At 33.4% G+C, this 14,421-nt stretch overlaps 1 protein-coding gene across 3 annotated transcripts; it reads right to left on the bottom strand.

Moving 5' to 3' along the window:
- Window positions 1–10,837: 10,837 nt before the first annotated feature.
- LOC120077907 (receptor-like protein EIX1) lies at window positions 10,838–14,047 on the bottom strand. Of its 3 annotated transcripts, XM_090313688.1 has the most exons (3): window positions 11,936–14,047; window positions 11,742–11,824; window positions 10,838–11,623 (listed from the first exon to the last, which is right to left on the bottom strand). In XM_090313688.1, the coding sequence occupies exons 1-3, from the start codon at window positions 14,004–14,006 to the stop codon at window positions 11,579–11,581; spliced, it is 2,199 nt and encodes a 732-aa protein (XP_090169814.1). In that variant the 5' UTR covers window positions 14,007–14,047; the 3' UTR covers window positions 10,838–11,578. The 3 variants fall into 3 exon arrangements, with proteins under 3 accessions (XP_090169814.1, XP_090169813.1, XP_090169812.1); XM_090313687.1 differs by having other exon boundaries at window positions 11,742–14,046; XM_090313686.1 differs by having other exon boundaries at window positions 10,838–11,824; window positions 11,936–14,046.
- Window positions 14,048–14,421: the final 374 nt, after the last annotated feature.

The raw sequence follows: 14,421 nt of genomic DNA, 5'->3' as shown, positions 1-14,421 counted from the left end.
CCGAACAATGGTGACTATTAGATTCAGTTACAAGAAGTTGTTTCTATCTAATGGTTGAGAATGTCTCATTCCAGTTACAAGGCACTTGATCACCCTACGGTGACTTTTGTCCTGCCTCACTAGAGCATCATTACAAAATAGATGTCTCTTAGAGTACACTAGAACTATTTTGCTAAAACTTAATTGGTTTTAAAAGTGGTTTAATGCAAGTAGACTTTTTTAAGTTTGTTAATTTTTCAGCAATTTTAATTATGGCTACTGTTGCTCTTTCATTATTTTCCGCTGATAAACTAACTAGCAAAAATTATGCAAGTTGGAAAAACACCATTAACATGATACTAATCATCGATGACCTTAATTCATCCTTATGGAGGAGTGTTCTCCTATTCCACCTCCTGCTCGAAACGTTTGAGAGGCGTACAAGCGCTGAACACGGGCGAACGAAAAGGCCCAAGTGTATATCTTGGCCAACCTTAATGACGTTTTGGCCAAGAAGCATGAGCCCATGATCACTACACGTGAGATTATGGAGTCCTTGAAGGGAATGTTCGGATAACCATCCGCGCAGCTCAGGCACGGCGCTCTGAAGTACATATTCAACTCACTCATGAAGGAAGGAACATCTATTAGGGAACACATTCTTAATATGATAGTCAACTTCAATGTGACAAAGATGAATGGGTCGAGCATCAGTGTGGCTAGCAACTTACACATGAAGGAGTCGTTACGAGAAAGCTTCCTTCACTTCATAAGCAACGTTTTCTGAACAAGATTGACTTCAACCTTACAACTCTACTCAATGAGTTGCAGACTTTCCAATCTTTGCTGAAAAGCAAGGAGAAGAAGGTTGGTGACACAAATGTTGCTTCATTTTCCAAAAAGTTCTACTTGTTGCTTCATTAAAAGTGGTTTAATGAAAGTGGAAGAAGAAGAAGGGTGGTAAGAAGAAGGCGCCTGCTAACCCACAACTTGCTGCTCTAAGAGGTAGGCAACCAGTAAAGGTTGACAAAGGAAAATGTTTCCATTGTAATCAGGACGAGCACTTAAAGCGGAACTGCCCCAGATATTTGGTAGAAAAGAAGAAGGCCAAACAAAGTAAATGTGATTTACTAGTTTTGGAAACTTGTTTAGTAGGGAATGATGATTCTATCTGGATTATTGACTCTAGGGCCACTGACCATGTTTTTTCGTCATTTCAGGGAATTAGTCCCTGGCGGAAGCTTGGTGCTAGTGAGATGACGATACGAGTCAGAATCGAGCACGTCGTCTTAGCTGTTGTCGTAGGAGGTCTCCAGTTGACTTTATAGATTAAGTTTATCATTCTGAATGATGTATATGCACGAGTTAAAGAGGAACTTAATTTCTGTAAAATCTTTTCTTGAATGTAATTATCAACTAAAATTTTCAGTTAATAAAGTGTTTATTTTGAAAAATGGTGTTGATATTCAGATCCTCCTATCCATTGCCTCATATTATGACTATGAGATATGACAAATGGATGTCAATACTAATTTTCTGAATGGCAATCTTGAGGAGACCATTTATATGGTGAAGCCCAAAGGATTCATAGTCCAAGGTCAAGAGCAAAAGTTTTGCAAGCTTAATCGATTCATTTATGGACTGAAACAGGCATCTTGATCTTGGAATACAAGGTTTGATGATATCCTAGTGTTATATGTAGATGATATCCTACTCATTGAGAATGATGTGCGTTTACTGACTACAGTTAAGAACTGGCTAGCGACCTAGTTCCAAATGAAATATCTGGGAGAGGCTCAGTTTGTTCTTAGTATTCAGATCTTTTGGGATCGTAAGAACAAAATGCTAGCACTGTCTCAGGCATCATATATTGAAAAGATGTTGATCAAATATTCGATGTAGAACTCCATGAAAGGCCTATTTTCTTTCAGGCATGGAGTTACTTTGTCTAAAAAACAGTGTCCCTCACCTCAAGAGGTTGAGGAAATGAGATGGGTCCCCTATGCATCTGTCGTTGGCAGTTTGATGTATGCGATGTTATGTACTAAACCTAACATCTGCAGTGGGGATAGTCAATAGATAGGAATCTAATCCAGGATATGATCACTGGACAGTTGTCAAGAATATCCTCAAATATCTACGAAGAATGAAGAACTACATACTTGTGTATGGTTCTAAGGATTTGATCCTTACAGGATACACGGACTCTGACTTTCAGACTAATATAGATTCTTGGAAATCCACTTCAGGATCAGTATTCACTCTTAACGGAGGGGCTGTAGTATGGCGAAGCACCAAGCAGAGGTGTATCGCGAACTCCACCATGGAGGCTGGGTATGTAGTGGCTTGTGAAGCTGCTAAAGATGCCATTTGGCTCAGGAAATTGCTGACTGATCTACAGCACATTGAGCAGAAATACCAACTCATTCGAGAGATTGTGCATCGAGGGAACGTGATTGTCACGAAGATAGCTTCGGAGCACAACATTGCTAACCCGTTTATAAAGGTCCTCACGGCTACAGTGTTTGAGGGTCACCTGCAGAGTATGGGTGTATGGGACAGACCACGGCTGAACTAGGGCAAGTGGAAGATCTTGTACTGGGCGTGATATGCCCTAGTTCATTGTTTTGTATAGTTGTGATTTTATTATCTTGTACACCCCACTAGCTTTAAGACAAATGGGAGATTATAGGAGTTGATGTCCTAAATCTCGTAGGGTCCGATAGTTTGTAAATCTTGTATGAACAAACATTTCAGTGATTAATAATATTTGATATTTTATACACTCTGTGTATGAAATATATGATATTTTAGTTGCATTAACCATAAACCAATAAACTAACATCCAAGGTCATCGTTGTAACTTAAACATATATGCGGAGACATACAGGTGGATCATGTTTAAGTGATAACCTAAATGGTCTGTAGTATATGGATAAGGCTGGGTACCTTATCCCGGTGATACTACTAGTATCACCCGCTTTGTAGGTGTTACAAATGTTGTAAAGTGGTACAAATGATTTGATCCTAATCATCCATGCATTAGACATGCGAATGGGGATATTCTATACAAAGGAGTTTGTATAAAACCAGACCACGAAATGTTTAGTCTTGTTATATAACACCATTCATAATAGAAACTTTCATTTCACTAGGATAACCATAGGCAACATGACCTTAATTCTATGTGAGTTGTGAACTCCTGCCCATGAAAGTGGTCCTTTTGATTTGTATGGGTGAGAGTGGTCAGATCACCGATTCAATAAGCCTACCATTTTGATGATTCGTCTGATTGAGGAGCTGCGAACTCAGCTACACAAGATGGAATTCACTCCTTCCCCGAAGCAGAGGTAAGTAGATAAATTGCTCCCTTAAGGGCTGATTTTGGGTTTTGAATAATGTGACGCCACACCCTCTCTTGGCCAGAGTGGGGTTCTGCCATATTGGAACTATGATCTATTGTTCATTAGAGGTATCGGTGGTATTTAAAGAGTTGGATGTAATTACAGAGAAAACAGTAATTTGGCCCAACTGTACGTACGAGCAATTTTTGAAGGGTCATCGTACTGTTGATTGGTTATATCTAATGGATACAGAAATATATCTATAGTGCGCAGAGTACAGCTGTCGGTCTATATGATACAATATTAAAACTATAGATTATAAATATAATATGATAAATTTGTTATCATATTTATTTATAATTATTAATTATTTGATAACTCCTTTTTCTCTCTAACCAACTTACTAGGAAGTTATTTAGATTTTATGGCAAAATAGAATAAATAAAAATATGATTTTTATTATTCTAGATCGAAGGCACATGATTAAGAAGTCTTCTACACGATTTCCTTGAGAGCCTATGCGATAGACTCATTTCCTTAAACGACTGAGAGATCTTTCTATGCGATAGACTACTGTCTTCCTTGATCGTCTCCCTCATCCAACTCCTAAACACTCTCCTAATCAAAATAGCCAGAGCCTACTACTCCTAAGTTCTCACACCGAGAATACCAAGGTATCTAAGTGGTAGTGTCCTCTCTTTTTGTTCGAGATTTGCTGCTATTCGAGGAGAGTTCGTTGCTGTTCGAGGCGTTCGAATTAGTTCAAGGAATTTACTTGAAGAAGAGTTCTTCAAAGGTATAATCTCTAAACTTTTGTCTCTTATTTCAAAAGCATGCTATAATTTATCTTTTGATGCATAATCTGTTATGTTTACTGTAAATATTTATGTTCAATCAAATGGGATTTGAACGATCCGCTTCCGCTCAAAGCTTCTCTGTAAAATGGGTTTCTTCATATATAACAATCAACATAAATTATTCAAAGTAATTTACTCATAACAAAGTAGAAGCTCAATATGCTGAGTTGTCTCTCCCAATCTCTCATATCATGCCTTCAATTGAATGATTTAGTCAAGTGACCATTTCGAAAATAAGTGCAAGATATATATGGATCATTAATTTATTTTGCCCAATATCTTTTTTTTTCTTTTTTCCTTTCTCAGTTTGCAATGAAAATTCTTCCAAATTTCATATACCTTTTAGCAATCTCAAAACTAAAAATATAACTCTTTAGAAAATTTTTCCCATCAACAAAAGTAAAGTTATTATGATTAAAATTACAGTCATCTATTTCATAAAAAAGTAGGAAAGATGAAATAAAATGCTTGATACGGAAGAAATGAATACCTAACAATCTCAAAAAATTCCATGACGTCAAAGAAAGTGAAGAGATCGAATATAACCATCAATATTCATATTAAAGTCTTAACTATGGAGTAACATCTTTGATTTCAGTATTGCCTCAAAGGCTCATAGATTCATCACCAAATAGAGGATAAAAGTATAAAATAAACAAAACTAGAGCTGACTCTACCTATAGGAAAACTAGCCAACCAACAAATTCTCCCAATGAAATTGGTCAGTCAGTACTTTCAGATCAGTAGCAACATCGATCAAAGGAAATGGAAAATATATCATAGATAAATAATCATTTGTGTTGTCATCGTTTATCACCTACAATTAAGCATTATGCATTTATTATTTTACGATGGTTTGGTACATTCTTTATACATTATTATTTTTTTTCCAAAGATATTATAATTAAAGTGTAAGGTGGGAGAATCGAACCTCTGAACTCGAGGTCAATAGTACAAGCACTATATCAATTGTACGCTCATGTTGGCCTTATACATTATTTGAGAAGGCCAAATGGGTCTCCTTATTTATTACTATTTTTCTTTTAATTTTTTTCCTTGTAGGAAAAGTCTGTTGCACGTCCCTAAAAGCTAGAATGATTTAGCTTGTTCGAACATTAACGAAAAAGTTTTACCTTTTCTATTTACTCTATTCAGGCTAAATCGCTTTACCTAGATGATATAAACATGGTCCTTCATTCATTTAAACTTTTCACTCTCAGTATCAACATCATTAAAAAAAATTCTTTAATTTTTCTCCTATAAGTGACTTGTTGTTTCTTATTCACATTATGGTGAAGTAGCAATCAACTAGTTCCTATACCTTTAAAATGAGTGAAGTTGTCAAAGGAAAAATCCTAATAGATACATAAATTTTAAAAAAAATGTAATAGAGCACCATATAGATAGTCTTAATAAGGGAAAAAATTTGTCCATAATCAGTCCATTTTTCTGCTAAAGATAGGTCTTAAAGGTATGTTGGTTTTTTCCTCTTCATTATAATTAATAAATTTAATGTTATTTTGCATATTCAACATCTATTAAATTTCTAATATAAATACAATATTTTTTTTATAGTGTTGCCATGAAAAATCTTACAAAATTAGAATTCACAGCCCTTGACATTAATGGTACTAATTATTTGTCATGGGTGTTCGATGCCAAAATTTACCTGAAATTATGAACTTGGGGGAAACAATTAAAGAATGAAATATGACATCTAGTCAGGACAAGGCAAAAGCTATGATTTTTCTTTGTCATCATCTCCACGAGGGATTAAAAATGGAGTATGTTACAATAAAAGATCCCCTTATCTTGCAAAAAAAATTTGAAAGAAAGGTATGATCATAAAAAGACAGTTATTCTTCTTAAAACTCATTATGAGTGGATGCATTTGAGGCTACAAAATTTTAAATTAGTAAGTGATTACAATTCCACATTATTTAAAATCAGTTCAAAATTATTGTTGGAGAAAAAATTACTGATGCTGATATGTTAGAGAAGACATTTTCTACATTTCATGTCTCAAATATGCTCCTGTATCAGCAATATCGAGAGAAAAATTTTTAACAGTATTTGGAATCAATTTCATTTCTTCTCGTGGCCGAACAGAATAACAAGTTATTGATGAAAAATCATGAATCTCAACCAATTAGAATGACACCATTCCCTGTAGTGAATGCTGTGAATTTTAATAATAATCATGGACAAGGTTGTGGTCGCGGTCGAGGTCGTGACCATGGCAGAGGAAGAGATAATTATTATTTTCTTGGTGGTGGTTTTAATCATTCAAATTTAAAAAGAACCACACACAAAGATGATCACAAAGGAAAAGCTCCACAAGGTAAGAGTTCAAAAAGTGTTGAAAATAAATGCTTCTGATGCGGAATGACTGGCCATTGGTCACGTACCTATTGTATGTTAAAACACTTAGTTCACCTCTATCAAGCCTTCCTGAAGGAAAAAGGGAAAAATGTGGAAGCAAATTTTGTTTACCAGGATAATAATATATTTGACCCATCCCATATGACAAATTTAGATGTGGTGGACTGCTTTAAATCTCCTGAAAAGAAGATTGGTGCAGTTGATGGAACATAAAATATTTCTTTTGATTTTGAGAATATCTAGACTTAATGTTATTGTTTTTATTTATCTATCTTCATGTTTTTTTTAGTAACTTTTGTATATTTTAAGTGTTGTTTTTCTTATTGTAATTATTTTATTTTAATGAAGAAACATGGATCATTTTCATATGTTGAGTGTTTAAAAAATGAGCAAAGAAGATTCTTGTCTGACAGACAGTGTAACTACACATATAATACTTACAAATAAAAGAAATACTTTTCCAAATTGATAATGCTGAAAGCAAAAGAAAATACAATATTAGGTTCTGCAAACTAGATTGAAGGTTTTGGAAAAGCAAATATTATTTTGCCTAGAGGAACAAAATTTACAAATGACAATGCATTATTCTCTAGTCAATCAAAGAGAAATCTTCTAAGTTTTAAAGATATACGTTGCAATGGTTATCATATTGAGACTAATAGTAAGAATAATGTGGAATATCTAAATATCATATCCACTATTTCAAATGAAAAACGTATATTGGTAGAGCTGAATGTTTTATCATTTGGATTGTCTTATACTCATATATGAGTAATTTAAACATATGTAACAATGAACTTGAAGTTTATGAATCGAGACATATTTACAATTTGGCATGACCGATTTGGTAATCTAGGATCTATAATGATGAAGAGAGTTATTGAGAATTCAAATAGACACTAATTGAAGAACCAAAAAATTCTTCATCTAATGAATTATCATGTGATGCTTGCTCTCAAGGAAAATTGATGATTAGACCATCACCAGCTAAAGTGGGGATTGAATTGCCTGCATTATTAAAACGAATTAATGGTGATATATGTGGATCCATTAACCCACCAAGTGGACCATTTAGATATTTTATGGTATTAATAAATACATCCAGTAAATGGTGTATGTTGATCCATTAACCCACCAAGTGGACCATTTAGATATTTTATGGTATTAATAGATGCATCCAGTAAATGGTCACACGTGTGTCTATTATCAAGTCAAAATCTTGTATTTGCAAAATTACTTGCTCAAATAATTAAGTTAAGAGCACAATTTCCTGATTATACAATTAAGACCATTTTTCTTGATAATGCTGGTGAATTTACAAAATTATTGTATGCCAATTGGGATAAGGATTAAACATCCTGTAGCTCATGTTCATACACAAAATGCTTTAGTGGAGTTTATAGAACGTTTGCAATTAATTGCAAGACTATTACTTATGAGAGCTAAACTTCCTTCATATGTATGGGGATATGCTCTTTTGCATGCAGCCTCACTTGTATGCATTAGGCCAATAGCTTATCATAAGTACTCACCATTACAATTAGCTTATGGACATGAGTCAAATATTTCCCATCTGAGAATTTTTGGGTGCAGTATATGTTCCAATTGCTCCACCACAATGCACTAAGATGGGTCATCAAAGGAGGTTAGGAATATATGTTGGATATGATTCCCCATCAATTACTAAACATCTTGAACCCCTGCGGGTGATATATTTACTGCACGATTTGCTAATTGTCATTTAATGAGACAAATTTTCTAACATTGGGGAGGGGGGAGGGGGGAATTGAAAAAATAAATTACATGGAAGCATCGTTATTGTCTTATTTAGATCCCCGTACAGATCAATGTGAACTTGAAGTTCGAAACATAATTCATTTGCAAAATATAGCAAATCAATTACAAGATTCATTTATAAATGCAAAGAAAGTAACTAAGTCACATATACCAGTTGTAGATGTTTCATAAAAATTGATATCTCAACACAATAAGTTGTCACTAATGAGTCTGGAACATGTTAGAAGCGTGGTAGACCAGTAGGTTCCAAAGATAAAAATTCTCGAAAACAAAAAATAATTAATAATGAAAAATACTTGGTTGAGGATGTAAATACTCATTAAGAAATCCTCGACATGGCTAGTGAGGAAGGTGAAATATCTAAAGATAATAATGAGATTTTAATAAACTTAGGAAAAAGATGGAATCATACTAATGTAACTATTGTCAACATTTGTATAATGTTGCCCTTGATATTATATTTGAAAATGAGGATCCTGAACCAAAATCTCTTGAAGAATGTCGACATAGAAAAGTTTGGCTTAGTGGAAAAAAGCAATCGAGGTAAAATTAAACTCACTTTCAAAATGTCAGGTTTTTGGACCAGTAGTCCGAACACCATAAAGTGTTAAACTTGTGGGATACAAATGGGTATTTGTGAGGAAAAGAAATGGAAATAATGAGGTCACAAGATATAAAGCAAGACTAGTTGCACAAGGTTTTTCACAAAGACCTGATATTGATTTTGAAGAGACGTATTTGTATTCTCCGATGGTAGATGGATATGCATCTTCTGATGTAGTCACAACATATTTATATGGATCTCTTGATGATGATATTTATATGAGAACCCCAGAAGAATTTAAGGTACCTGAAACATATACATCAAATTCCTGGGAATGGTATTCAATAATGTTACAGATATGGATTGAAATAATCATGATGGATGTGTACAATTGCCTGAGTAGATATTTATTGAAAAAAGCATATCAAAATAATCCAATATGTCCTTCTGTTTTTATAAAGAAATCACAATCAGGATTTGCTATTATAGCTGTATATGTTATGATTTGAATATAATTGGAACTCCTTAAGAGCTTTCAAAGGCAATAAAATATCTTAAGAAAGAATTTGAGATGAAAGATCTCGGAAAAACAAAATTTTTCCTTGGTTTGAAAATTGAGCATTTAGCAGATTAAATATTTATTCATCAGTAAACTTAAACGAGAAAATTTTGAAAAAAAATTATATAGACAAAGCACATCCATTAAATATTCCAATGGAAGTCCGTTCATTCGATGTAAAGAAAGATATATTTCGACCTCGAGAAAATAATGAAGAACTTCTTAGTCCTGCAGTACCATATCCGTTCATTCGATGTTATTCATGCTTGGTGTCCCTGTAAGTCCACATCCTACTTGTCTTGCCGGTAAATAGTCCATTTGGTAGATCTTAAAATCACACACACATTAATAAGAAATCCACTTCAAATTCCACTAAATTTTCTATTATCCAAATTTATAATTTTAGTTATTTTTAATTTTATATTATATTATATTATATTTATTATTATTATTATATTATATTTTCTCAATATTGTGTTACCGTCATGCTCTCAATTTCACAACAAAGTTAACTAATTCTAGAGATTATTGAGATCGATAAACTTGACTTCAACGAATCGATCATCTGCTAAACAATATCTTCCAACAAGGAAAATAATTTATATATTTTAGTACAAAAACGTGTTAAAAGACCTGGAGGAGAAGGGTACTGTAAAATAATATAAATGCTAGAGTTCTAGGGAAACAATTTATTTGCTATTATTTTTATTTTTGTGAATGAAAAAACATTTCAATAGCTAGATTTTGTTTGTTTGTTCTTTTAATATAAGGCTCTTTGCGTATATAGCAAAATGAGGCTAACATATTGAAAAAAAAAAACAAAATTTAAAACTAATGACAAATATATCAAAATTTACTTTCCGTCCTTAGAAAATGTCCAAAAAGTCCACTGAATGCACAAAAAATATCAAAAACCTCAAGTTTTCAATTTTAGTGATAGATTTTTATCCTTTTTATGAGATTAATGATAGACAATGATAGATTTTTCATACTATCTATCGTAGATCTAATAGATAGTGACAGAAGTCTATCACTCATATACTTGTTTGATACTTTATTTATTTGACACTTGTGTTTAATGATAAACTCATTTTTTGTCTTTATATGTAGTCATCTTGGTAATTTGAAGTTAACAAGACAACCAAAATCTATAGTATGCTGATAGACCTTAAGAGATGTACTTATTTGATATTTTAATTGTGCTTGTTTTCTCACAATTTATTGTTTCATATATGTATTTGAGTTCTTAGCAGGTTTTCAAATACAAAGACATGTTTTTTGAAAACCATTTTTTTAAAGTTTTCACTCCGATTTTTAAAACATTTCTAAAATATAGAAAACAAAAATAAAAAAAAAAACAAAGAACTTTCCAAAATTACAACATTGGAAGGGAAGGAGTTTTGCATAAACTATTAGGCAATACATATTTCAATTGACCACAAAATTATTAATACGTGTCGTAAAAAGGAAAAAAGACAGTTCTTTGATCCAATCGATGGACTCAATGGATCAAAGTAGAACAAAATTATTACATGAACATAAATTAATTACAACACGTTGTTTCTTCCCATTGATTTTTTCAACCTTTTCATATTGACCAATATTGCAACATAGATCTTGTCTTTGGTCTCATCCATAAATTGGAAATAAGCAAGCCTCCAACTTCTCTTTAATATTAAAGGTCCAACAACTCCCCAAAATCCCAAAGCAAATCCAAGCATCACAATAATCCAAAACCACATTTTCTCCAACTTATCTTCTTCATGACTATCACTATTAAAATTGTCGATTTCAATTGAAGGCTTGTCGGAATTTGTATCTAGGCATAAAACAGAGAGTGGATCTCCACAAAGATATGGATTACCTTCATAACTTGATGGATCATTGAAGGTTGAAAGATGACCTTCTCGAGGAATGCGTCCAGAGAAATTGTTGTTGGACAACTTCAACACGCCTAGTGAACTTAAGCTTAACATGCTATTTGGAATTGATCCTGAGAGTTGATTGAAAGAGAGGTCAAGAGATTCCAATGCTAGTGATCTTCCAAACTCCACAGGAATTGTCCCCGACAGATGATTATGCGACAAATTTAAGTTGAACAAGTCTGTTATTGTGGCTATTTCACTTGGAATACTACCATATAAGTTGTTATTTGAGAGGTCTACATTCACCATTGAATATAATTGTAAATACGAGTAGTTTCGACTACTTGATTTTGTGACTTGTCTAACATAGCTTACATAACAAATTGCAAATGGATCCTCTGAACTGTCACATACCAAACCGGACTCAGTTAATTGGTTACTTTTGGTTGCACTGAAATTTGCCCAAATTGGTGGGATGTTTCCTTCTAATTTGTTATCTGCAAGAATCAAAATTTGTAAGCGAGGCAGTAGCAACAAAGACGAAGGAATAAAGCCATTAAACTTATTTCCTCGTAGATTCAAAATTTGCAAACTTTGAAGGCTTGTACCCATCCATGAAGGAATACTACCAGAGAATTTGTTTCCTTCAAGATCCAAAATAGACAAGGATTTGCAACTTCTGATGGCAATTAATGGCTCTCCCTCAAGCTTATTGTTTGCCAAGTTCATTAGTTCAAGTCTAGAAAGATTCTCCAATGAATTGGAAAAATTCCCCGAAAACTTGTTTGACGACAAATCAAAATTTGTCAAGTTTTGTGTCAACAGACAACCAGGAATTGTCCCTGATAATTCATTATTTGAAAGTCCCAAAAATATTAGATTCCTCCATCTACAAACAGATCGTGGCAAAGAACCAATGATATGCATGTTGGAAGCATAAAATGCAAACATATTGGGAATTTGGTCGCCAATGCTTTTTGGGAGTGGTCCACTTATTTGATTGTTGGAAATGTCTAAATAAATGAAATTTTGAAAGATTAGCCATGTTGGTATAGGCCCTGAAATACTGGTGTTGGACAAATCTAAATATAAAGCTGATCCGTTTTGTGTTAACAACCATCGTGGAAATCCACTTGATCCAAAACCCTTAGTTGATCTCACAGAAAAATACTGCAATTGGAAAGGAGGTACCCAATCATGTTTTATTTCAAAAGATAGAAGGTGATTTCCATTCATAATTACCCACTTCAACTGTGAGAGATTAGCAAAGTGAATTTCTGTTATAACACCTCTAAGAGGATTCTTAGAAAAATCAAACCTTTCGAGATTTCGAAGTTGTCCAAAACTTTTCGGAATGGTACCATCGAAATTATTTTCTCTCAGATCCAAGGTCATTAAGTTCGATAAGTTCCCAAATGAGACTGGAATTCCCCCACTAAGCATATTATAAGAAATATCCAAGTTCTTAAGGCGAGATAAATTTCCAAATGAAGAAGGAATTAGGCCATAAAGTGAACAATTTTGAAGATAAAGAGACTTCAAGTTCTTTAATTCTCCCAACCAACTTGGAATTTTATGGATCCCAAATTTCATGTTTTTTAGTCTAAGACTTTCTAAACCATACTCTTCACAACCTGCAGATAAATTTTCATAACTTCCGAAAACATCATCACCAAGGAAATGGTTAAATGATAAATCAAGAGTTTTCAGGTGGCAATTGTTTCTAACCATTAAGGACAAACCACCTTCGATGCTACTAAACAAGTTGCCTCCGAGCTTCAAAGTATCGAGATTCAAAAGATTGCTTAACCAAGATGGAATTGAAGAATTATATTCATTACCATAAAGGTTTAGGAATCCTAGGGACGTCATGTTTTGAAGAAAACTAGGAATTGGACCATCAAACATATTATAAGACAAATCTAGATGTTGAAGTTTGGAGAGAAATGAAGAATTTAATGGAGCATGAATATAATGGGTGTTTTGAAGTCCACAAAAACTCAATTTTAATGACACTAAAGAAGAAGGGAGAGTATTTAACACTTGCATGAAATCTAATCCTAACTTACTTTGAATTGCTTTTGCACCACTCAAGTCAAGGTATTCCAAAGATGAAAGACTTGAAACCCATTCAAGGCCATCAATAAATAACTCTCCTTGATATAAATAATCCGGGCCATCCAAATACTCATTGTTGTTCAAATCAAGATAAATCAATTTAGATAGATTTCCAAGAAAAGGTGGAATTGTTCCATGAAAGTAAGTAAGAGATAGATTAAGATATCTTAACTCAGGAAGCTGGGTTAAATAGATAGGAATTTTAGTATAGTTGAAAAAATTCGCACTTAAATCCAAGTAATTCAAATATTTCAACTCAAACAAACTAGAGTCCACACCATTGCTAAGTAAAATAGAGGATGAAAAATACTCGTAATTTCGAAGATCAAGCTTGACGACGTGACCGCCATTAGTATCATCACACCCCACTCCTTCCCAACTGCAACAATCAATTCCTTTCCAAGAAGCCAGGCGATTAGAAGAATCAATGAAACTTGCCTTAAGCTTAAGTAGCAATTCTCTCTCTTGTTTGATGCAAAACGCAGTTGAAACCTGAGAGGAATAAAGAAACATTATAACAATGAAGAAAGTAGCCACAAAAGTGGTATTATTTTTGCCCATCTTACCCACTAATTGGATTTCAAACTTCAATATCGACTCTCATTAAGGTCTATCTATATAAACTATGTAAAAAGAAACGTTTTCGTACTATCGTAGGGTACTAATTCTTTTCCACAATTCAAGTGTGTGGTGCCAAATTAGTCGACAACTTTGACCAAAATGTCCTATCGAATGACTAAGAACGAGTATTTATTGTAGTTTTCATCCCTATCATTATTGACCCAACTAACAAAGCTTGTCCGCTTTGTTGACCAAATCATTAAATAAATGAGAGATTTTCACATATAGAAAAAAATGTCAAACTATTTACACAAATAGCAAAAAAAATATTGATAGATGATTCAGTGATAGACTTCTATTACTTTCTATCACTGATAGATATTGATAGACTTATATCAGCCTCTAACAACCTCTA

Source organism: Benincasa hispida, chromosome 5 (assembly GCF_027475165.1).
Source record: "Benincasa hispida cultivar pf3 chromosome 5, pf3_genome.v1.1, whole genome shotgun sequence".
Classification (NCBI taxonomy): domain Eukaryota; kingdom Viridiplantae; phylum Streptophyta; class Magnoliopsida; order Cucurbitales; family Cucurbitaceae; genus Benincasa; species Benincasa hispida.
Note: the sequence above shows the minus strand (reverse complement) of the source record. Positions and strands in the feature narration are given on the sequence as shown.